This window comes from Python bivittatus, unplaced genomic scaffold (genome assembly GCF_059951505.1).
Source record: "Python bivittatus isolate LINGU-HERP-01145 unplaced genomic scaffold, Pbiv_v1 ctg000850_np1212, whole genome shotgun sequence".
Lineage (NCBI taxonomy): Eukaryota > Metazoa > Chordata > Lepidosauria > Squamata > Pythonidae > Python > Python bivittatus.
This window is the reverse complement of record NW_028277112.1, coordinates 21,494,016-21,519,227: the sequence shown is the minus strand read 5'-3', so window position 1 is coordinate 21,519,227 and position 25,212 is coordinate 21,494,016. Positions and strand designations below refer to the sequence as shown.

Here is a 25,212-nt window from a genome sequence, read left to right as displayed (position 1 = left end):
CTTCAGTTATAATTTTCATTGCCATCTCATCAAAAACGAGCTATTACCATTGCAGTGTAATTTTTTACACCATATAACAGTGAACATTAACATTTGCTTTGTTTAAAAAACACCTCCTTAGTATGTTTAAGAGACCACTGGCTACAGTGCATTAGGATTGGTCATCTTTAAAGGCTAAACTAACTCTGGTCAAGAACAAACTAATTTGTACATCGAATTTATACTTCCACTAATATATCTGCCATTATAGAAAGACTTCCACATTGCTTTCTTGAAATAAGCCACAATACTGAATATTCATTTTATAACACTGGACCATTTAACTGATTTTACAATAAAAAAAACGATTTTACAACATTTTACAGTATGTTGCAAAAAGGGATTTTTTTACACATCATTAAATTACATTGTTGTATTTTTTTTTACCATATTGAAAATGAAATTATTAGCAAAACAAGTTCAGAAAAACTTATTTCAAAACAGGACCTCAATATGCAGTTTATTTTTCTAAAATTACAGTTTCATTTTATTCCTCTAATATTTGTGGTGTTACTAAATTCTAAATAACTACTTTCAGCACACCAAAAGGCTTGTATGCACTCACCAGTATTTTCATCCCCCCCCCCTCCGCATACAAAACTGCTTTACAAACTTTTTCACATACAAAATTACTTTGGAAACATCCCTTAGTTTAAAAAAAAAAAAATCTTTGCCATCTAATACAAGATGCTGTTGCCTAAGAAAAGTCCAAAATCTCCTTGAATACATGGAACAAATTCAATTGATGAATCCTAGGCATTGTCTGAAGCAAACAATTAAATCTGTGTTGATATTAAAAACTGGATTTATAGTTCAAAACCCATCAGAACATTGATCTTTTCATGTTCCCAATAACAAAAATAAAGAGGACCTTCATGCATCATTTCTGACAAACATACTTGGAAGAACAGTGAAATCTATACTGAATATAAGCATTCAATACATTTTGCATCTATCAGAGCTTTCAGCATATAGTAGCATTTAAAGCCAAATTTCCTCTTCTTGAAAAAGATACACATTTAAATACCACATTTAGATTTTAGTAATAGGCGGCTTTCCTACAAGGAAGCCTTCACAGTGCATATGAATTAAACGCACATATAAGAATTCAAATGTAAGAAAGCAGGAGCAGAACATCTGAATTGGATGCTTCATGATTTAATTTACAAAAATATCTACGTCCCACATGCTTGATCTAGCATAGGAACAATCAAAATTTACATATCTAACCAGCAAAATCTCACAGTCTTTGACCTGGAATTTAAAATAGTATCTGCCACAACACTGCTCTCAGACAGAAAACATGACAATGATCAATTTCAGGCAAGCAGCAATGGGAAAAAAAAAAAACTGAACAGAGGCACTTATACCATCCATGACCTCTATATTAAAAATGTCAGAAGCTGCTTTAAGTATATATTCATTAAGTCACTCATCACTTTCTACTTTGTGATAACAACCAAAACTTGTGTAAAAGATTATATTAATACATTATCACTTGACTGTGTGATCATATACTGTATATCTGACAGCCATGTAAACAAAATCCAAGTTTAAACTGAAACATACATGCACAGCTGTATACAAAACTATCAAAAATCTGCTTAAATGTTGCCTATAATCCTAAAAAAAAATGAAGAGCAACTGAAGCTGGAATACGTCTTCCAATCTGTTTTCTCTAAATGTTTCAAAAGCATCCAAAGGAAGACCAGAGACTTCATGCCACCACAAAACATATCCCTGACAGAGTAGACATGTGTTAGTAAGGAATCAAAACCTTTACTAAGCAGACACATACAAACACTCTCCAAAGATGATATTACAGTCTATATCTTTATAGCAGAAGTCACTTAACTTGATCTCAAAAGCTTCAAGTGGGCATACTTAACAATTCAATCGAGTAAGGCAGATTAATAATGGCCATGCCTCCTCCTAAACAGCAGCACAGCATCCAACAGTCAAGCAGTAAGATTTTTTATGGAGATGAGCTCAGATCCATTCACAGATCATTTATTTTCCATCCTTTAAAATGCCCCAATCAGAGAAACAAGAATCAATTACAGTCACTGAATTGCCTTTTCTTCACTGTTATATAGAAACCTAGGTAAACCATATGCCTGCATTTTGGAATACATGAGTGTAATAATTCATTTAAGCACTTTGCAAAAAATAAAAAGCACCATTACTAACCAAAAAGATAAACAATCTGAAATGTTCACAGTGCAGGGTGCCCAGGAACTACTACATTATTTTCCACACTTTTAAGACATGATAGCAGTCAAATTAAGGAATACAACCATGTGCAATATAGTATCTTGTAAAAGTGATAATTATTGCATATTTTATTATGTTAATTTGCAACCTATATTAAGGCTAGGTTAATAAACCGAGATTAGTCTTTTAGAGTCCCTGGGAAGTCCTCAACAAAGTAGTAGTCAGACATTGGATTTTCTGAAGAAGTTATTCTCTGCAAAACAGAAAACATTTTGTATATTCAAAAGGGAAAAATATGTGCCCCCTAAAAGTTATTTCACCTGGGGAAATTAATCTCACATTGCTAGTATAACACTTAAGCATCTCATATTCAAAATACACATAACTGTGCCAACATTTCTCTTATTAATGGCATATCAAAAAGGAAGCAGCATAAAACAGTAACACTCCTGGAAATCAAGGTACACATCAGAAGAAGACTGGCACTAGCAGCCTGAAAATCCAATTTGCGGTGATTGAGAAGTTAGCAAATTAGGCACTTTTATTACTAGAAAAGTCAACCTGCATTAAATACTGACCAAAAATGTATCTTCACAGATGAAGATTAAATAAAATAAAATGGCATCTTCATCCTCAGTTGTTCAACTATCTTACTTTTAACAGATATGTAAATCCAACTAACTTCACGTTATGAATAAATGCTGGATGCAGCAGGCAGGCATGTAGGCAACAGGCTAGTCTGTCATTCAATCATTTACAAAATGGCCAACAAAGAAAACTGAACTTACTCGGAAATTAATCTGCACCTATTTTGCAATTATGAAGAAGAGGCATACAATAGTTACATATAAATTTCATTGTACAATCCTTTAACAAGGGAAAACCATATATTGCAGGGATTTTGCAGGTGAATGGGCTATACTTAACTTTCAAGCCTACTCTGGTTAAATTTGAGAAATCTCAGTGCATACTGTGAACCCAAACTGTCACAGTAAGTATAGGGCACTGAGGAAACAAAATTCAGTAGCAGTTTTTATACAATCCATATTCACACACATTCCTTCAGTGCAGCTTGGGCTAGGACTATAAATTCAGTTTTTTTGTATTGCTTGTTGCTATTCCTTTCCATGTTTTCACTGACATAGCACGATACATTTTTGAGCTACTACTCTGACATCAAACTCAATTTTAAATCAGAGCAAAATACTAAAAGAAATGATACAAACCTAGTAAATAGTATAAACAAAAGCCCTTGATGTTTGTAGAGAAGGGTTAGAATATGGTGGTGGTGCTCTTCTGCCAGTATGAAGGAACTCCATTACTGTAGAAATCCTCCTAAGTCCACTGGTGGCAGCAAATGGCACACAGTCTCAATATATGGTGTTCCACGGTGGGGAAGAACCAGCTTTGGATTCAACGATGTTCCTTTTTCCTGATTTAGGCTATCAACTCTGCCAGTCTTTAGGTATGGCTAATTCCCTCTCATACTGCTTTTAGGAGGAACTTTTAAAATATATAGCTCCATTAGACTAGAAAGCCTCCTCAAACCATCCATGCAACTTCTGCCATGGGCAGCACAGCTAACAGGGCTTTGGGATTGGCTAGAGTATTTTTTCAAGCCTCAGTTTGATGCTACATAAGCTATAAGCCACATGGTTTTATATAATAATGTTTATCTTGGTAGTACTTCAAAAACTAATTTATTCTATCTGCTAGAATCATCTCCCTAAACACACATTTTCATGTTTCATCTTCTAATACCTGTAATTCTTCTGGTTGGAAACAGCTTAGACATTTCACACACGGGAAACAGTAAAAGTTGTATTAGACACATTTCAATATCACCACCATCTTCTCACTGGAGCTGAAACAACACAACTACTGAACAGAATGTAAGATAAAATATTATAATGGCAATACAATTTTAAATTATGCCTATATTTTAAAAAGTTCCAATACAGTGCAACAAAGATGTGGAAATAAATTGATTTGAATATTGTAAGATCCCAGACAGAATGATTCTCAGAACAAAAGTTTGCCTTTTAGCATTCTGAATCATAAAACACCTAGCTCCTTCCACAGTACAGAATATTGATCTCTTCAGAAAATCTGTATGGGTTTTCAGCATCTGTACTGCAAAGTATCACAAATGAAACCATTATACATCAGAGCAATTTAAATGCATAAAAAGTTAATGCGACCAAAGGCAAAATATTCCTCCAAAATCTAGACAGACAACAAATGATTTAAAAAATGCCCTCTAATGCATAGCTAGGAACTAGTAAATGATACACTGGAAAGCATTTTTGCAGGTAAAAGCTAGACTGCATTTAAAGTGCAATACTATATGGTGCTACTCCCATATTGCAATGAGAACAAAACCTTCCAGTCCACCACTAGGTCCCTGCATTGCTTTAAAACCTGAGAAAGTGTAAAAGTTGGATTTTAAAAACCCACTCAATTGCTCTGTGCCAAAACTCTAGCCAGCTTGTGCAAATCACCAAGCTTCAGAGGTCAAAATGTTTCATGATCATATCATGGTCAAACTTGAAGCTCAGAAAAGCACGTGATGAGAAAGAGAATTTACAATGGCCATTGCATGACACCGATTGTCCACGTTCTAGTTGCTGGTCTTCGTTGAGACAACACACATCATATGCTGTTTCTATATTAAAAAGATAAAGAAGTATTTAGCAGCGAGTGACAAAAAGTATCAAAATAATTTCCTACAATCCATGAAAAAACATCAAAGGCAGTAGCATATTACTTAAGACATCCACTAATTTAAAAACTGGACAGGGTCGTTAACTATAGTCCAACATACAAAGTAGGGGCAGCAGATTGGAGAATGCTATCTTAGGCAAGACAGATCTAAATGAGAAAGGTCTTTGCCACAAGACTGTTGCCTGTTCCTCCTATGAATCCCTATCTTCCAACTTACCATTTACTATTAATTAATCTGCAGAATAAGCAGTGACACTGCCATAGGTTTGGGACATCTCTAGTAAGATTGTGACCACTAACATCTAAAATATATTGGCACTATGGCTATTTTCTCAGAATTGTAGTTTGCATAATTTGTAAGCTTGCTCTCAAATAAAGCAACACAAGCATCAACTAAAGTACTGTTAAACTTTACAGCTTTCCTTAGAATTTATACTCTGAAAAGCTATTAATCCTTTTTTTTAAAAAAAAGTATTTTAAAAATTAGAATACTGAAGTACAGTATTCTATTCAGAAAACAATTCAGAGTAATAAAATTGGGTACTGTAATGTACTCTAAAAACAAACTGCACCCTTGCATCCTTTGCACACTCAGCTTCAGCACTAACGTGATAAAATTGTTTAAACTGTTATTTAATCCTTCCTTAGGAAGTTACTATATAACTATAATGTTGATCAGAGCAGGGATTTAGTTTTCCCTGTTCAGCTGTAACAGGAAACTATGGCTCAAGCAAGCTACAATATCTTGGATAAAGCCAAAACTTTGCTAGGTTGGGCGCTATAAATCATAGTGCACTAACCTCATACACTTACAACTAAGTTACAAAGTTGTTTGCTGATTAACAAATAAGTAGTATACACTGAAATACAAGTGCTATATACCTTTATTTTTACATTCTGCATTGTCTAAAGTAACATTATAAACATACATACCTGTTTCAAAATTATCTTGAAGTTTTCTTGGATGCAACTTCTTTTCACATTTCTAGTTAAGAAGATAATCATATTAAACATTTCTCAGAAACCTCTGAGATTTATGTTCAAATCATAATGACATAAAAACTTTTAAATTCATAAACAGAGGATCATTAAAAAACTGAAGCAGACTGGATCATGCCCTAAGAGTTTTATTGTCTGTATCTCCCAATTCCATGTAAAGTACACCTTCTAACAACACGCTTTTAAGCAGACAAGACTGAAAGCAAACAGGCTATTTTTAAAATAGTTTTACTGCATTCTGAGACAGAGCTCTGTTCTGCGCTAGTGTTTGTAACAAAGTCCCACACATATTCTAACTCTTCAGATCTACACCCTCAAGCAGAATTGTTCCTCAGAAATGGCCTCACTCATTCTCATGGACTCTTCCTTTGTTGCACATCTCTCTCGCACAACTTTAGGGACAGACTGGGCCAGTTTTACATAAGCTCATAAATCATTCCATCTATTTTTTTTTAATTTACAAGAAAATGAATACTTATTTTTAAATAAATTTCTCACAGAACACATTTTAAACACTTAATTCAAGCAAGCACATTTTCACATGCAGTTCTGTATGCTTTTAGAGCTAAGAAATGCATCACAAAATTCAGAGAAGTGGAAAATCAGATCTACACACTTGCCTGAAAGACAGGATCTAATAGGTAGCCTTCAAAATACAGTCTGAATTACATTCTCATGTGTCATGGGTCCTTCACTTCTCCCACAACCATAGTCTTAAAGACTTTAGTTTGAAGCCCCACAATGTGCATTGTGCTCCAACCTCTTCCTAGTTGGAGAGCAGTCACTGCTTTTTTTCCTTCACTTCCTTTCTAGTCTTCCCTTTGCCTCAACCAACTCATGAACTCTTTCAATCTCCATTGGCTTTACCTATTTGACTGAGAGGACTATTTGACTGGTTCAGGGGAAGGAAGAGTTCTTTGCCAGGCTACAGAAAAGTCATGGCAGACTTATCACAATCCAAGAATGTTTAACCATATACAGAATTCCTCAATGAAAACAAAACTATCCCATAGCATTTCATGCTGCAAGACTCTTTTCCTAGCTAACCTAGCAATACATTATTCACTAATAACCAATGCTCTCCTCCTGCAACATTATTTTTAAGTAGCAGCTTAACAAGAAAAGTCCAGCAGAACAATCAGAGAATGACTGCAAGATATTCTCAACACATCTGGACATACCCAGAGGATATTAACAGAGCACATTCCCAATTTTTCCTACCAATCCCAGGTAAAAGGTGAGACAGTCCTCAACAGCAGCAATAGTAATATCCAAAAGATAACTGTTGAGTGCAAATGCCTTGTTTGCCAACAGACAAAACTGTGTACACAGACTTACGTTATGTCACAAGCCATCTCAGCAATCAAAGCATTAGAAACATTTCCAGGGCCTCTACTGCAGGGTCACCCCCTAAGCTACTGTCACCAACACACAGTGCTTGATGCTAAAATTATTCCACATTTAAATTCAAAGTGCTTTCTAGTTTGCATTTACCTTTGTGCATCTTACCAAAGTTTGGTTCTGTTTGGCTGGCTGATTTTGAACTCCATTTGTTCTCTTTTTTTGATTAGGAGTATCTTGATACTGCTTTTTGCCATTGCCTCGTGCATTCTAGGCAAATAATGTAGCAAAAAAAAAAAAAAAGGACAATGAAGAATTACATTCAGCTGGAATTATTCAGTTTTAAAATATATTTATAATAAAATACATTTAATATTAGCAAAGTATATTTATTTACTTTAATTAATTAATTTCATGCTGCCTGACTCCAAGACTCTGGGCAGCTCATAAAACACCAAAACAATATAAAAACAGTATAACAGATACAAGCAAATAACAGAACCAGACTCAGACAAAAAAGCAAGACGGCAAATCCAGCAAATCCCAAAACATCCCACCAACAACTAACATCTAATAAAGGGGGCACCAACCTCCCAAGCCCAAGGGTTCTCTGTGGTTCATCAACAAATATATTCAGCTTATTTAAAACATGTCTTGATCCATTTAAAAGGTATGGTTTTGAGACATTCAGTAACTTAAAAATAAGTTTAAAAGTTTGAAAACATACTTCAACTTAAGTCTCACCAAATCTGACATAACAATAAAAACTATTTTTAATAGAAACTTACCTTTAATTTTAAAGTTTCAGGCATATCAAAATGATTGTTATATGGCTTTTGTTGCTGTAATTGCCTCTGCCTTGATTGGTCTCCCAAAGGTGTATCTGTAAACACCTGCTGACTATAATGGAGTTTGGATCTGATTCATTAAAAAAAGCATCTTTTCAGAAAACTTCAGCAGTCGATTATGATCATGCAATATCACTGCTTCAATAAGACTATTCTTTCAAATAATCATTTAACACCTTGTTAAATTTCTTTTTTAGGGCACTATTGTTTTGTTCCAAAAGCAGTGAAAAGGTGAAAAACAATTATTAAATTACACTTCTTTGCATATCATTGGCACAATCTACTTTCTTGTAGTTTCAACCCATTAGTTCTGCTCCTGGCCTTCAGGGTACAGAGAAAAAAATCCCTCCTTTCTATGACAACTCTTTAGATATCTGAAGTCTGCCACTGTACCTTCACTCTACCCTGTCTTCTCTTCTGCAGGCTAAACATACCCAGTTCCCCACAGGTCTTGGCTTTCAGTCCCTCGCCACTTTGATAAACCTCCTCTGAATTCAATCCAACCGATATCCAGACACAGTGTGTATTCCAAGTGGGGCCTGACCCAAGTAGACTAGAATGGAGCAATTACTTTCTGTGATCTGGACTCTGTGCTGCTGTTGATATGTTTCAAAATGACATTTGCTTTCTTAGCAGCTGCATTACATTGCTGGTGTATATTCAACTCATATACTAAATATGAGGTCTACATATACTATTGGGTCTATTAAATCACCCAAATCCTTTTCACATGCCAAGTCAAGTCTCCTCAGCCTATACTTGTGCCCTTCAATTTTTCTCCCCAAGTGCCTTTTTCCTTGTTAAATTTCATCCTGTTCATTTTGGCCCACTGTACAAAATGGCATATATGTTTTTGAATCTTCTTTCTTTTCTAAAGTAGTAGCCACCCCTCCTAGCTTTGTATTAACTGCAACTTGCAATAATCTTTCTCTCAACCACTCCATCCAGGTCATTAAAAACAATGCTGAACAGAACAGGGCCCAGGACATAGTTCTGAGGCATTCAAGTTGATATTATGCTCCAGCTAGATGCAGAGTCATTTTTTTGTTACTCTCCAGGTACAGTCATCTTGCCCTATTCTACCAGGTTATCATTCTCTTACCATGTTGTAATCTAGTACAAGACAGTGCCAAAAAAGAAAATAATCTACACGTTAGCTAATAGTAAAGAATATACCCCTGCATTATAAAGTTTCAGTTAACCTTCCATTGTCATTGGCTTAAGTTTTAAAAGGTGCTGGTAAGTAATGCAGTTAACACTGAAATTCCTGGAGCTCCACCCATATGGTATATCAGTGAAGGTCACTTAGCTATAGCACGTATTCTGCCATGAGAAAAGTAAATGGCATCCCAATATATGAACATAATATTGTTGTGAACGTTATTAGCAGATCACAAAAATCTGAGTTACTTCTACCTAACATACAGCAGGCACATAAAGATGTCTATAGCTCCATTGTACATGCAAAATAATTAATTCACAGATGCCTAACTAGAGAAATATCTGTCCAAAGATGACACACATAATTCTTTTTACATTTCTATGGAACTTAAATTAAAGCTGCCTTTACCAAATAACAATATATAATTGATGCTTGGAATGAATGAACGAATGTAGATAGATAGATAGATAGATAGATAGATAGATAGATAGATAGATAGATAGATAGATAGACAGACAGATAGACAGACAGACAGACAGACAGATTCAGCAACTTCACCGAATGAGCTTCCTCATTCACCGATAATTCACTATTAAATATTAGAGCTGTGCAAATATCGAAAACACCTTGTTCACATCTGTGCTACTTTTTCTCAGTAATGAAAATCTGCATCACTATTTTTCTATCCCTCCATTTAAGAAAGGCAGGGGAGAGATAATACGTCCTAGTGTTGTTAGAGAAACTCCACAATTTCCCGTCAGCATGGTGAATGGCCATGCTAGTTAGGGGATGGTGATGGCAATCTGAAAGTGCAATATATCTGAAAGGCATCAGGATTGGGAAAGCTGATATATGATATTAGGAAAATGTCTTAAACTATTATTATTCATTTCATTTACAGAAAAAGACACTTGCCTTTAATTTGAAAGCAATTAGCAAGTTTCACAATTAGTTACCTGTGTTTTTCTACATTGGATTTAGGTGGTGTGCTGCTACTGGTGGATGAGAACCCATTATCACTATCTGAAGAGTCTCCATAACGTCGAGAAAGCCAGTCTCTCAAGGGTCTGTAAAGGGTTAACATTAGAACAGCAATATTCAGATTTTTGAAACAGGGTTTCAAAACTCCACCCTTAAAATCTTCAATACAGAAATTAAACATAACAGATTTATTTTCTTCTCTCATTTTGAACGTACCTGATGAAGGGAATGGTCATAAAAAACTTGTTAGGTGCCAAACCTAGCTTGGACTTTGGTGTCATGTCATTTCTATGGCAAGGTAATTTATCAATTGAGAACCATTCAATATTCTGAAACACAGAAAAGAGATTTCTTAACATTTTACAGATACAACAGATGGGAATAAAAACTCCCATTAACCATCTAATTAAGAGGTAAAGCATATCTTTAGAAAACTTTTCTATCACCAAAAAGTAATTTGAATTCCTTATACTGAAATGTGCAAATAAATACAGACAGTCCTTAGTTAACGACTGGAACTGGAACTGGCAACTCCATCGCTAAGCAACGTGGTTGTAAAGTGAAAACTCACATGACCACACTGACTTACGATGGCAGTTCCATCAGTTCCAGTTGCAGTCATTAAGCGAATCATGCACAGGCATTAAGCGCGACATCATGTGACTGCAACTTGTGACTTCCTGCCAGCTTCCCCATTGACTTTGCTTGTTGGAAGCTGGCAGTTAAAGGTCGCAAATGAGAATCATGTGACTGCAGGACACTGTGACTGTTGTAATTGCATGCCAGTCGCCAAGCGTCTGAATTGCAATCATGTAACCATGGGGACACTGCGACAGCCACAATTTTGAGGACCAGTCATACATCTCCTTGCTCAGTGCTGTTGTAACTTCAAAAGGTCACTGAACAAGGACTACCTGTAATGTATTTTCTTCCTTTATCTCTAATGTGTGTGGTTTTATAGAAATGCACCAAATAATCAATTAAAGATTTAGTAATTATATCCTCAGTGTATCTTGGAACTGGATGAGATGGAGATCTCTGCCAGCATATTCACTGAGGACCACCCCAATATACCTCAGAAAGCTCCACAAATACAAATACTGGTAGCAGTATGCTTGCTGATGATAGAGGCAGCTAAATTATATCAGGAATGGATCACAGATAAGACCTTTTGATCTACTAGCATATTCCCAAGTCAGCACCTTTCATTACTCTAGTTTGAAGTTAGCAGATTTCAATTCTCTCCCAAAGGTATCAATGTAACAAAAATTAAAAGAAAATTGCAAGGACAAAGACAAAGATAACACTAATCTTTCCTATCTCCTGCTCTAGTTACTTGGGAGCAGCAGGGTTCTGGACACAGTCCTTCTTGCATTGCTTTGTCTAAGGAAAGGAGTATTTCACATAAGGAAATACTATCAGATCTGGGCTGCAAAAACCCAGAAAGCCACCAGATCCCTTTGTTGCCATCCAGTAGTTATCCAGATTTTTAGTTTAGTTTGGATAGGCCTAATGTAAAGGAAATACCATAAAGGATTATATCAAAATGCATGATATTCCTCAATAATCTGGTATTATAATATTATTAATTTCTTAGTATCTCAACATTCAATTATAGTTTACAAAAATTTGAAAGGTAGATTTACCCGAATCTCTCTTCTTGTTTTAGGATTAAATTTTGTGTCCTTTGGAATGCCTGGGATGATATATAATCGTGCTAGCTGATCATTGATTCTTAATTCAATATAGTCATCTTTATTGATATAATCTTTTATATCAAAACCAGTTTCTTCAAATACCTGAAAACAGACAAGAACAGAATAAAATTTATACACACATTTTAGGAATAAAGCAACTGATTGTTTTATATTACAGGATGAAGAAATGAGAAATCTGACTCAGACTTTTACTTTAAAAATCTGGCTTAATTATGACATCATCTGACTAAAGTTGTAAACTTCGCATTACAGTTTTAAGAAAGCAAAAAAGAAGATCTATGCAGAACTATCAAAATTACATATCACAAGAATGAACAGAATCTGAAAATCAATGATATTGCTAATATTAGTGGATTATTCAAATAATTAGATTTCCAGTAGCTAAAGACATCACGCTTCTATTGGAAAACTAGTTTTGGAGGTGCACCCACAAAAATAACATAGAGATAATAAGGTAATGTAAATAAACAATTAGTAGGAACTGAGAAAAAAAATCAATGATATTGCTAATATTAGTGGATTATTCAAATTAGATTTCCAGTAGCAAAAGACATCACACTTCTATTGGAAAAATAGTGTTGGAGGTGCACCCACAAAAATAACATAGAGATAATAAGGTAATGTAAATAAACAATCAGTAGGAACTGACAAAAAAAACATTTCAATAAATTTGCACTGAAATTACCTTATTACTTCCTTTACAATGAAGAATTAGGGAATTACAAAGGATGGATATAAAATATTCATTATCACAAGTTCTTCACTAAGAACAGTAGTAACAGGAAAGTAACAGTAAGTTAGTTGTTGGTCTTCCAAGTTTGTTTCTCCTGCGAGGAAACCTTCCATAATGGCTTGCTATACATTACATCCAAAACAGAATTCCAGGTTGTTGCTTTAACAAACCACACTATATCTGGTTTGTTACATTCAAGCTGGGCTACTGATAGGTGTACAAGTCTCAGCACAGCATATCCTTATCAGACCAGGATTCTAGTATGTATGTATGTATGTATGTATGTATGTATGTATGTAATCAAATTTATAGAGCTGCCCAACACAGTCAACTCTGGCCAACATACAACAAAAACCGCCAATTAAAAATCCCCAGTAAGATGCTATGACTCGATAAAACTAATAAAAAACAAAAAAAAGGACAAGGCCTAATAATACAAGACAATCAAAGAAAATCACTACTTATCCCAGGGCCTGGGGAAAGAGCCAAGTCTCAAGGCTTCCTTAAAGAGCAGGCACCACAACAGAGGAGGAATGCTTCCTGGGCCCCATTAGGTGACTCAGAACATGCCCACTCTGCTGGATATTACAGGGCAGAGAAAAACAATGGAAAAAACATGGTCCCTCATGTAAATAGGCCTTATGTCATGAACAGCTTTATAGGCCACAGCCAGCACTTTGAATTGCACCCAGCTCACCAATAACTAGGACAATTCACATAGTAGATGTGTCACATGGGTGTACTGGGCACACCCATAACTGGCGATATGGCTATATGACTGCCCGTATGACCAGCTGCTAACCCTAACCCTATGGACAACCTCATGTAAAACACATTCCAATAGTCCAAATATGAAGTGATTAAGATATGAATGGCTGAGAAAGGAATCTCAGCCCACATAAGTGTATAACTGATGCACCAGACAAATCTGGGCCACAGCTGCTCAAGCAAGAATTCAGGATCCAGGAGAACTCCCAAATTATGTACCAGTTCTTTCTGGGGAAGTGTAACCCTGTCCAGAACTAAAGATACTGGGAGAACCAAAAACCCATAGCCACTCTGCCTTGTCAGGGTTGAGTTTAAGCCTGTTCCTCCCCATCCAGATCTTCTCAGCCTCCAGGCATTGAGATGTGATCTTGATAGCTGGGGTCAAGATATATAACTGACAGCATATTAAGAGTATTGGATCCTATGTCAGCAGATGACCTCACCCAGTGATTTCAAACTTTGAGATTACCAACACCAACTGAAACTGGTCCAAGAAAAAGGAGGAGAAACATCATAACACCATATCTCTCATTCCTAATCCCTGGAGCTAGCACAGAAGGATACCATGATAGATGGTATCAAAAGCTGCTAAGAGATAAAGAAGAGCCAAGATGGTTACACAACCTTTATCAGCATCAACCTTGAGACCATCTCCAAGCACAATCAGAACCATCTCCATACTATGACCCAACCTGAAACCTGACTAGAAGGCATCCAGATAATCTGCTTCACTTAGGGCTCCCTGAAATTACAATCTGGCCATTTCTCAAAATCTTGATAAAGGGAAGGCTGGCAACTGGATGAAAACTGTCCAACTGTCAGGTCCAGCGATGGCTTCTTGAGGGGGGAGATACCACTGCCTCTCTCAGGTTAAACACCACCACTCTCTTATATGAAGAAGCATTCATCTCTACATGGACCCAATCACATACCACCTCCCAGGAAATGTTAATCAACCAGGAGGGGAAAGACCTAATAAACAAATACCATAAAAGACTTGGTCAGTTTGAAAATTATTTTGTTGGTTGGCTGGTGTGGCTGTGCTGGACTGTGTGAATCAAGAAGTAAGAACTGAAGCTGCTGGAAGAAAGCAGGCACAGAGTTGGAGAAAAGATTCTTGGAGGAAGGAGGAATGTACAGTTGAGGTCCCAGCAGAAGCCTGCAGAATCAGTGAGATCTGTGAAGCTGTCTGGCTGGTGGAAAGGACTGAAAAGGAATTGGAAAGGACAGACCAGGAGTCAGTGCAGAAAACAGTGACTAAGGTGCTCCTTTCCAAGAGGCTCAAGAAAGAGTCATTTTTCCCTCTTTCCTTCCTCCTCTCTGCCATAGAAAAGGCTAAGAGGTGAAAGTAAAATACTGTTAAGTTGCCAAAAAGAATGAACATAGCAAAACAATTATTAAATTTATGACCTATATGAATAAGGGAAGGGACAAGTGAAATAGATGAGGAACTGCAAGAAACTCTATAGTTTGTTCAGCTAAAACCACTCTATATAGAATATAAGCACAAATTAGTTACCGTATTTGTGCTGTTATTATTTATAACAGTTCAGTTTGGAGAAGAACACTGTATGTTTTCTGGATAAGTTCTTGTCTCTTTCCCATCCTCTGACAGGAATATGTCAAACAACATAAAAAACAGAATCACCTCTCTGGCAGCACAGTCATGTGGAGCCTCCTCTTTATTCACTTTTCCTTTTGGAAAACCCCAGCCAGATTTTGCTAAATAACCCTGAACTAGCAGTACCTGCAAAACATAAACAATCATTTAGACATAATTAAAAGATTATGAAGAGGAAATCAACTTACGGTAAATAGACACACAGCTTAAAACCCACAAGAGTTAGATACCAAAGTCTGAATTAAAATGAAAAGAAAACAAAACTAATAACATGAACAATTCTTCTACTACAATGGGGAAATATATTCAGAATATCTGCTTTTATAGAGATTGCCTTTAAAAGTCAACAGCTAAATCACTGTCAATTCTGTTCAACAAAGCTGAAAAGAAAATACCTTACATTTTCAAGGGTCTCATCAAGAATGATTGCACCATAAGTTGGCACTCCCATTTTGTACTCTTTCCATTCATCTAAAACCTTCTGCACATCTTCCCCTTGAGGAAGTAAAAAAGGGCAATGGCTGAAAAGTACAGTGAATCAAGGAAATTCATTGATCAGGACACATCTCAAATCTTTAGACCACATTTCTACTGATTTTTCTTCCTTTATGCATGCTGCCTTCAGCAAAAATAGTTATTTTGCTGACTCATTTACTGGATAGGATTTAATGTTCATGATAATTAAAAACAGCATGGGAAATAATCTGGAGGAATGTGAACTAGTCACCTTTAACTCTTATTTCCTTAAGTACTCCTATATACTCCTTAAATATCTTCATCTGCATTCTCAAAAGCCCCTTGCATTTATCAGCACTTTTATTTACATTTTACTGAGTTTACTGGAAAAGGAAGCATGGGTCTCCAATTTCTGTACTCTTTTTCCCCCCCTTTTCTTTAGAAAAGAACTCTACGTGATCCTAAAGGGGTTTGTTTTCTAGCCAATTGACTCTTCAAACGTCCTTTAAAAAAAGAAAGAAAAGAAAAAAGAAAAAGGGTCTCCACCGCTATGTGGTAATCTTAGGGATGGGGAAAAGCACTGCAGACTGTCTTGGAGGCACTACCTACCAGAACAGCACTATCAGCATGGCAGCAAAATACAGTAATGAAAGTTATATGCTGCTGTTCTTCCAAAGTGTTCCTCAAGTCATATACAGTATTCTGTCCAAACATTTCCCATAACAATCCTGTGATAGTCACCCAATAAGTTTCCATAGCTAAGATTGGTCTTAAACCTGGTCTCCCTGCTCTTCGATTAACACTAACACTAAATCACACTGGCTTTTCATCCATACATTTGTTTGGAATGGGGGACTGTGTTCACATTTGGAGTGGACAGGTGCATTTTGTAGCTCCTTTTATGCTTATTTTTGTCAGATCTTCTGAAGGTTTTTTTTTGGAGGGAGGTTTGGAGAGAGAGTCTGAAGATTTGTGTGCTTGGGAAGTGAGGATTGTATGAATGCTCGGGGTTTTGAATGTAGTGGATGATTTCTCTTGCCATATGGGGACACTTGGTTTTTTCTAACAGCCCATCCCCACAGCAGCCATTTTATAGTGACATCAATTACAGTTTCTCTAATTTTGAAATGTATTCCACAGGCTAATTTTGAAATATATTCCAGAGTTTGGGAAACTCTGCTCTAAGTAACCACAAGAACATTATTAAAAACCTCAGTATACATTACATTCCTTACCAATTTTTAAAACCATCCAGACCAAGTTATGAAAGAAAATGCCAGATAATGTAATATGATCAAGTTTATTATATGAAAAAGCTGGCAGTGAACAATTTTAGAGTGGGATGAATCCCTGGTCCTGGAAGCCAATGGTGAGATTTATGCTCATAAAACTATCTTTGAATCTTGAACAATCTGATCTTGATATACAAGTAGTCCTTGCTTAGCAGTTGGAACTGTCACAGTGAAACATCATGTGACTGCGACAGACGTATGCTGTCACTTCCCATTCGGTGATTAAGCGAGTCATGGCGGGTTGTTAAGCAAGAAATCACATGACTGCAACTTGCGATTTTACTGGTGGCTTCTCCATTGACTGAGCTTGTTGGAAGCCAGTTGTGAAGTGCCCAAATGTTGATCACATGACTGCAGGGACACTGTGACAGATGTAAATGCGAGGACTGGTTGTAAAATTACTTTTTCAGCACCATCATAACTTTGAATGGTTGCTAAACAGAACAGTCAATAAGTAAGGTCTACCTGTAGTTGCCAATGGTTGCCAAAAAAGATGCTTTAATAGTGATACTTTTAGATGAAGCTGATTAATTTCAGTTTTAAGGAAAAATTGTTCTGGGTGCCTTGCTTGATGACCCATGAGAAAGTAACAGAAAGGTATAGCTTCTCTATAAAAAAATCCCATTTCTTTTTAACAGGTATGTTGCAGAACATAATTAATCTATGGTTACAGTCCTCCCTCTTGAAATTGTTCTATGCTATTTCTCTATTTAGCTATTATATTTACACAAACACACTGGATGTTCAAACCCAGAGTAAAGAGCCATCCTGCTGTGATTTTTTTCAAGTACAAACATATTTAATAGGTAGTATTTGAACAAGTACCTAAGATAGGAAATAGATTATAAAAGTGAAAACAGTAAGTTCAGGAACACTCAATGAACTGCCCAACTGAGAAAATGCCTTCCTCGATAAAGCACTCCCCCATTAAGCATTCTTAACCTGGAGTGAAGACTCCTAGACTCTCAAGTGGCAAAACATATGGTTAGTTTGCCAGGTGAAATCAGTACAAGGGATCAGGACATTGAAAGTTATGGTTTGATGGATTTGTGATCTTCTAAAACAGCTGCAGTGACTATTAGCTTGATTCCAAATCAATATGCAGTTTCTGAACTTTCAAATTATAAGACTTCATCCTAAGGATTTCAGGAAAGATTTCTGTTCTTGCTTCTAGCAAGATAACACTCATGTTGTATAAAGCATTAATTTAGCACTTAGCAGGGTAACAGGTTTTTAATAGCCTTGGGATACCTACTCATCTCCTTTCCTTTCAAAAGCATTACATTTCATGCCAATAAGACCTTAGAGTCTTTGTTTCCTTGAAACTGGTTTACTTGTTTCAATTTATACTATCTGAATGTTATATATCCACATATACTTTTTATTCTATTTTATAAACCATTTCCAAATTATTGTTGCAAGTAAATTACTATAGAACTTCAAAAATAAACCTGTCTGAAAACTGGTGTGCAACAATACAAAGTCCAGTCCTATGTCTCTGGCCAGGGAAGTAAAAAACATTACATATATAATTTTAAAATGCACAGAAGCCAAAAACAAATCATTGATTATTAGCACTCTCCAATTCAGATATATCACAGAAATCGACCAGCATTAGTTTCAAGTACATTTAATCCAGAGCTTCAACATGCACACGGTGCTCCCACAAAATGAATTTCCACATTCAATTCAGTGGAGAGACATTCTATCTTGTTTAAGGATGGCTGAATTCAATATATTGCATTTGTTTATTCTGATGTGTAAACTCAGCCTTTTGGAATGTTGATCCATAATTTATGGCAGGAGTGAGCAATCATTTTCAGCCTGGACCAGTCACTTTGTTTATGTCCTACCCTATACCTGAAGGGGGCTGCTGCTGCTGCTGCTGCTATTATTTGTGGGCAGGGGTGGACTTTTGGGACCTTTTTAAAAATTATGCTACGTTGAGAAGAGTTTAAAGAGCATAGTGGGCCTTAAGGCTTGCAGAGCTTTAAGGAAATCGTTTTGCTCTTGAATCCCTCCAAAACACATCATTCTGTCCTGGCCACTTAAGGCACCATTTTGCCACTTACAGCTCTACAAACATGAAATCATCAGGTCTGAAAACTTCAATAACACCCACTTTGTGGTAGACTGAGGACTACAAATAGGGTGCTGGGAGTCACATGCAGTCCAAGAGATAGCCCACCCTTGTTTTATGACTTAGTGTTGTGTAAACTATACCACTGTGACATATCAAACTAATCTGGTTAAAATAAGTTGCGTGTAACCAACCAATGTGTAAAAATTTATGGTATACCCACTTCCAAAGATATGCACACATAATAAACTTGCAGCAGCAGCAAGTAAGAAAAACTTCAGAAGAAATTACTTGAAAAGTACCATGCTTTAAAAGCTTCCCACATTTCAGAGGTTGGTATACCCAAAGAAGTACACTTCATAGTACAGCAGAGTGTTTCTCAAGTCATGGTACACATACCACTGGTGGTACGCATAAGTAGCTTAGATGGGACATTGCCTCCATCCCCAAATCAGGAAATAACTGACAAGACAGAAAGGAGAGCAAAAAAGTGGATAAAGCTACCAGTCTCCAAATGAGTACTCTGGGGAAAGGGTACTCCACAGCTTGGCGTTTGTTAGGAAATGATATTGGAATTCCCTGAGGTCTAGACTTAGCAGTCAAAATAAAACCATGCTTTTCAGTAGTAGGTTCTCTCATTCTTTGGATCTATTTTTTTAGTTTGGGGCTTAAGAGAAGACTGCTCCCACAGAGGCAAACACTGCTTCAGTCCTAGATTCCTTTTATTCATCATTATTTTACAATAACACTCTCATGCTGTACTGGAAACAATATTATTGCAATGCTTTATGTCTTTAAAACATAATGGATAAATATAAAATGCCTGTAAACAGAGACACATCTTTTTCAGAAAAAGTTATCTGTTTGCTTCTGTCTTGGCAGGGCCAGATTCATAACAGTGACTGACAAACCCAAGACATGAAAAGTTGAGAACCACCATATACCAAGAATGCAACTTTTCACTACCTAAGTTTCAACACCATTTGTATCTTTAACAAAATCACATAAAAAGGATATCAGCTTTAGCAAAATCTCTTATCCCACACTGAGGTAATCCTGGTGTGTTCTGCATGTAGAAATCCAAGTAAAACCAATGGGCAAGCTCAATCTGAAAACAGACACGAATTGCATTGTCTCGTTCTTCACTGGGAATGTGCAAAATAAATCGACTGCCAAAAGCAAAAAATAAATGTAAGAAATAGGCATATTATTATTTTTACAGTGAAAATATAACACAAATGAATATAAGACTTCTGTAAAACAAGTTCAAGCTACAAAAAGATTTAAAACTGGGACAAGCAAGCTTTAGGTATCTGGAGTCTACACTAATACTGGGCACAAGGCAGTGGCTGAGACTGAGATCTGTGGTGAGGCATTCCAAAATTTGGTATAAGGATTAATGTACCACCAAAACCAAGAATAGTTTATATATATTCAACTCAAGTTGGCTAACATACCTAATACTACTGCCTCCTATTTTCCCCACATCAACAACCCTGTGAGGTAGGTTGGGCTGAGCGTGTGTGACTGGCTCAAAGTCATCCAGCTAGCTTTCATGCATAAGGGAGGTATAGAACTCACAGTCTCCTGGTTTCTTGGGCAGTACCTTAACCACTATACCAAACTGGCTCTCTATATAATATGTAATTTTAATTAAAAATTAACTTAAACTGCTTTAAAATTTAAGTTGTCTTGCCCCTCCTACTTATTGTGATGTGGCCCCTAAAAGTGCTACCTAAAGGACAAATGAGGCCCTCAGCCCAAAACGATTGTATATTTCTTTTATAAGGATAAGTTGTAACAACATTTTGAATGATTTACTGTAACAAGAGACTTTCCTTGAGCTTAACACTGAAAATGTTGTATAAAATTTAAGAAATTATTGTAACTGCAGAACGATGAATGAATGGAATTGTTAAACTAATAGAACAAATTATCAAATTAATAGGGAGTATGAAATAAAAGTTTCAGCTAAGAGCCACATTTCTAAAAAATAATGATAGGCTAGAATTTTTACATTAGGTTTTATAGTATTTTAACAAAAGCTTTTGAGCAAACAAATAAAACTGTTTAAGTGGGCAGAAAGTACAGTACTGTCGGATCTGTGGACAATCTGCAGTAGTTCCACAAAACTTTCTGATTCCTAGCAGTATCTTTCCCCATAAAGCAAGCTCCTGCAGAAGACTAGTACTGTTGTCATCCCACTTCACCCATTTCCTAAGCTATCCACCATAAACTAAATAAATAAGTCATTACCTATCAGGAGCCATTTTCATTATAACCAAAAGTTAACTAGACATTCAATAGCAAGTTTAATAATGGAGGCATTTTATTTCATTTATATGCCACTGAACCTACTAGGGACTCCCAGCAATTTTATAATCTTTGAAACAATTCTAAATGGGCTGTCACCTTATTAAAGAATTATAGCTTCATTAACTAAATGTGTTTTCTATAATTACATTTTTACAAGCAATTATCTCACAGAAGCCAAATGTATTTTTAGATTATGTACTTGTATCCAAGTAAAACTACCCCAAGAGGCATCCCAACTTTTCTCTCCCATAAGCCAATTCCTCTTCTAAGATCATGGTTATCAACTACTGATACGAACATTAATAAATCTGCAGCCCAATCATCACACTTCTTTAATAATGTTTAACTTTGTCAAAAGTTATTTTATATTTTCCAGCCCTGACTTTTAAAGGAACAGCCTCTCCAACATAAGCAATACAGAATAACATTCTTCTTGCACTTTCTCCAGGTTTTATTGCAAATTAGGCTTCTGAAATGTGACTCAGTTTAATCAGAGAACTTAACTTACTTATTTTAAGTATCTAAAGTCAGGTAGCCACTAATACCACACTGTATATAACTCTGAATATCCAGAAACCAAGAACGCATGCTAATTTAAATGCTTTGTATTCACTTTGTATTCATGCTGAGAATTTTTCCTGACCACTGCTTAAATCTAATCAACATTTTTATAATCAGTTAAAACAGAACTGAGCCAAAATATCTGATCTAGCCTCAAGTTTTTTATTGCCCTATCCTTCATTTAAAATACATAAGATTAATGGCTACTTCACCTATACTAGTTCTTTTCCACAATAAAGTTTTAATACTTTTGACCAGTTTCTTAATTAAAGCTGATTTAGTATGGTTGTTTGAAACATTGCCCATTTTTAAAATAACTTCTTTTAAAAGTCATGTGTGAGAAAAAGCAACATCTTTTTAGCAATTTCAGAGTTATTGGAAATCTGTTGTGAATAATTCAAGAGAACTGTAAGAAATGTTTAAAAGGCGGAAAAATTAAAGGCTAGAACTCATTTTTTCGGCCGGAGAACAGATCCGCGAACCTTATAGGAGGTTCACAGGTTGCACAAAGCCACAATATCTGGCTTAACGGGTTGTAGGAACCCAGTCATTGTTGCATATAAACCATGGTTTATGGCTTAACCTTGTGTGGAAATCCAGCCAACTGCAGTTTGTTCAGTAATTCACGAACTATGGCTCAGCAGAATGTATGGACTTTACCACCACAGAGTGTGGTCAATACCCAAGCACCTCTCCGTCCAAGCACTTTCGCTTAAAATTATTAATTAAAACCGAGGCAACTGTCGAGGTCCCTCGGACCGCTTGCTGCGACACTGAGGGGAGGCGGCGGCAGGCATTTTGGGGGACGAGGAGTGGAAGGACCGCAGGGGCCACTCCCGCTATTTTTCTAGGCGGAAGCGTTACCTGCACAGGTCGTCCAAGACGCTGCCGGGAATCTCAGGCCGCTTGGTCTCCATGGATAAACAGCGCAGCTCATCCCGACGCAACGAGGCCGGAACACTGCGCGAGACAGGCCGAAGGGGCAAAACCAAACCGGGCGAAGGGAGCAAAGGCGGGATCTCACCGATTGCATCCCGTAGGAAAGAAGGGGCTTCGGGAGAACCAATCAGATCCGTTGTTGTTCGAAGGGGCGGGTTGAGAGAAAGGAGATCGTAACCAATCATCGTGACAAAACCGAGTAAATAGCTCTCCGCTATTAAGGCCGACCCGCGGTGGGAGCACAACTCGCCGCCGCAGGAAACGGGAGGAAAGGAGCTCGAAAGGAGGCTTCTCTAGGGGACGGGGTGTTTGGGGCGCCATCCCTGCGTCCTTAAAGGAAAAGTGCCGGATTCAGAATCTCTTGCAATTTCTGCGGCGCAGCTCTTCCCGATTGTCTGGGCGCTGGCTTTGCGCGTGCTTTGGGGACGCAGGTGGTCCCCGAGACTCAAGCAACGACAGAAAAAGTCCTAGTTAGCCGGTTAACTCCCTAATAGCTTGTAATATAAGGCTGGGTTCATTAGGTCTCGGCCCTGTTCCGTTCTTCTCAAAGTGATCAGCCCATTCATTTCAGTGACTGTGTTCATATGAGACACTCTTTGCTTAACTTAATGGATTGTTTACTCAATCCAGTTTTCTGGTTTCACACAACACACGAAACCATAAATTAAGTGGGTAGTTTGCACAACACGCTTGTCTACAATGTGGTTGGCTAATTCCTGGCTTAGTGTCTCTCATGAGGCAAGCCAGTGGGCATATCTGATCCAGGGTTATGTCCATTCAAGGACGGGAAAGGGTGCTGAGATACTCTATCACAGCTTTCCTAGCTCTCTTTTATAAACCGCATGGTTTAGGCAATAAAAATATATATCTTCTACTGGGCTTTCCTTTTTTTAAGTGGCTCCAGAAAGGAATTTTCATCCTAGAGGTATTTTAAGAGGCTACTATTTTTGAAGTAGGTATTTTTGAAGCGGATTACCCAATTACTAGAATTAGCATCAGTCTGGCCATCTAAAGAAACTTGTTCTACATGTCACTAATTGGATGAGTAATTTTGAGATTCATGAGGCTATGGGATTTTCAGAGAAGGACTGTATAATGGTAAATGTATTGTTGAGTCATATTACAGTACATTTGGAAGGTATTCAGACCCTTCACTTTTTTCAATTTTGTTATGTTGCAGCCTGATACAATTTTTCAACTTCATTTTTTTTCTCATTATCTACACTCAGTACCCCATAATGACAAAGTGAAAACAGAATTTTAGAAATGTCTATAAATTTATTAAAAAGAAAAAACTGAAATATCTCATGTACTTAAGTATTCAGACCCTTTACTCAGTACTTTGTTGAAGCACCTTTGGCAGCGATTACAGCCTCGAGTTTTTTCAGTATGACGTGACAAGCTTTGCACACCTGGATTGGGGGATTTTCTGCCATTCTTCTTTGCAAATCCTCTCAATCTCAGTCAAGTTGGATGAGGACTGTCGGTGGACAGCCATTTTCAGGTCTCTCCAGAGATGTTCAATAGGGTTCAAGTCAGGGCTCTGGCTGGGCCGCTCTAGAACACTCAGAGTTGTCCCTAAGCCATTCCTGTGTTGTCTTGGCTGTGTGCTTAGGATTGTTATCATGTTGGAAGGTGAACCTTCAGCCCAGCCTGAGGTCCTGAGTGCTGTGGAACAGGTTTTCATTGAGGATATCTCTGTACTTTGCTCCATTCAGGTTTCCTCAACCCTGACCAGTCTTCCAGTCCCTGCTGCTGAAAAACACCCCCACAGCATGATGCTGCCAGCACCATGCTTCACTGTTGGGATGGTATTGGGCAGGTGATGAGTGGTGCCTGGTTTCCTCCAGATATAACGTTTAGAATTGAGGCCAAACAGTTCAGTCTTGGTTTCATCAGACCAGAGAATCTTATTCCTCACAGTCTGAGAGTCCTTCAGGTGCTTTTTTGCAAACTCCAAGCGGGCTTTCATGTGTTTTGCACTGAGGAGAGGCTTCCGTCTAGCCACTCTGCCATGAAGCCCAGATCGGTGGAGGGCTGCAGTGATGGTTGTCCTTCTGAAACTTTGTCCCATCTCCATACAGGATCTCTGGAGCTCAGTCAGAGTGACCATCAGGTTCTTGGTCACCTCTCTTACTAAGGCTCTTCTCCCCCGATTGTTCAGTTTGGCCAGGCGATCAGCTCTTGGAAGAGTCCTGGTTGTGCCAAACTTTTTCCATTTGAGAATTATGGAGGCCACTGTGCTCTTGGGAACCTTCAGTGCAACAGAAATTTTTTTGTAGCCTTCCCCAGATCTGTGCCATGCAATACTCCTGTCTCTGAGCTCTGCAGGCAGTTCCTTTGACCTCATGGCTTTTGCTCTGATACAGTGTGCATTGTCAGCTGTGAGGCCTTCTATAGAGAGGTGTGTGCCTTTCCAA

At 37.3% G+C, this 25,212-nt stretch overlaps 1 protein-coding gene across 4 annotated transcripts; it reads right to left on the bottom strand.

Moving 5' to 3' along the window:
- Window positions 1-690: 690 nt before the first annotated feature.
- DCP2 (decapping mRNA 2) lies at window positions 691-22,877 on the bottom strand. 4 transcript variants are annotated; one of them, XR_003084852.2, is made up of 12 exons: window positions 22,718-22,877; window positions 19,994-20,145; window positions 15,549-15,676; window positions 15,176-15,274; window positions 11,955-12,107; window positions 10,525-10,637; window positions 10,284-10,394; window positions 8,106-8,235; window positions 7,471-7,587; window positions 5,911-5,962; window positions 3,480-4,918; window positions 691-2,506 (listed from the first exon to the last, which is right to left on the bottom strand). XR_003084852.2 is itself a non-coding variant. In XM_007429571.3 (11 exons), exons 1-11 carry the CDS (start codon window positions 22,768-22,770, stop codon window positions 4,761-4,763), a joined length of 1,266 nt encoding a protein of 421 aa, XP_007429633.1. In that variant the 5' UTR covers window positions 22,771-22,877; the 3' UTR covers window positions 691-4,760. The 4 variants fall into 4 exon arrangements, 3 of the variants coding, with proteins under 3 accessions (XP_007429633.1, XP_015743798.1, XP_087986169.1); XM_007429571.3 differs by having other exon boundaries at window positions 691-4,918; XM_015888312.3 differs by having other exon boundaries at window positions 691-4,918; window positions 7,486-7,587; window positions 22,718-22,876.
- Window positions 22,878-25,212: the final 2,335 nt, after the last annotated feature.

Excerpts from the sequence above, each read along its gene's own strand:
- DCP2 (XM_007429571.3), bottom strand. The coding sequence starts at position 22,770 with ATGGAGACCAAGCGGCCTGAGATTCCCGGCAGCGTCTTGGACGACCTG. Across the intron at positions 15,275-15,548 it reads TTGATGAGACCCTTGAAAAT|GTACTGCTAGTTCAGGGTTA; the intron begins GTAAGGTATTTT and ends TATGTTTTGCAG. Across the intron at positions 4,919-5,910 it reads TCAAGATAATTTTGAAACAG|AAACAGCATATGATGTGTGT; the intron begins GTATGTATGTTT and ends TTTTTAATATAG.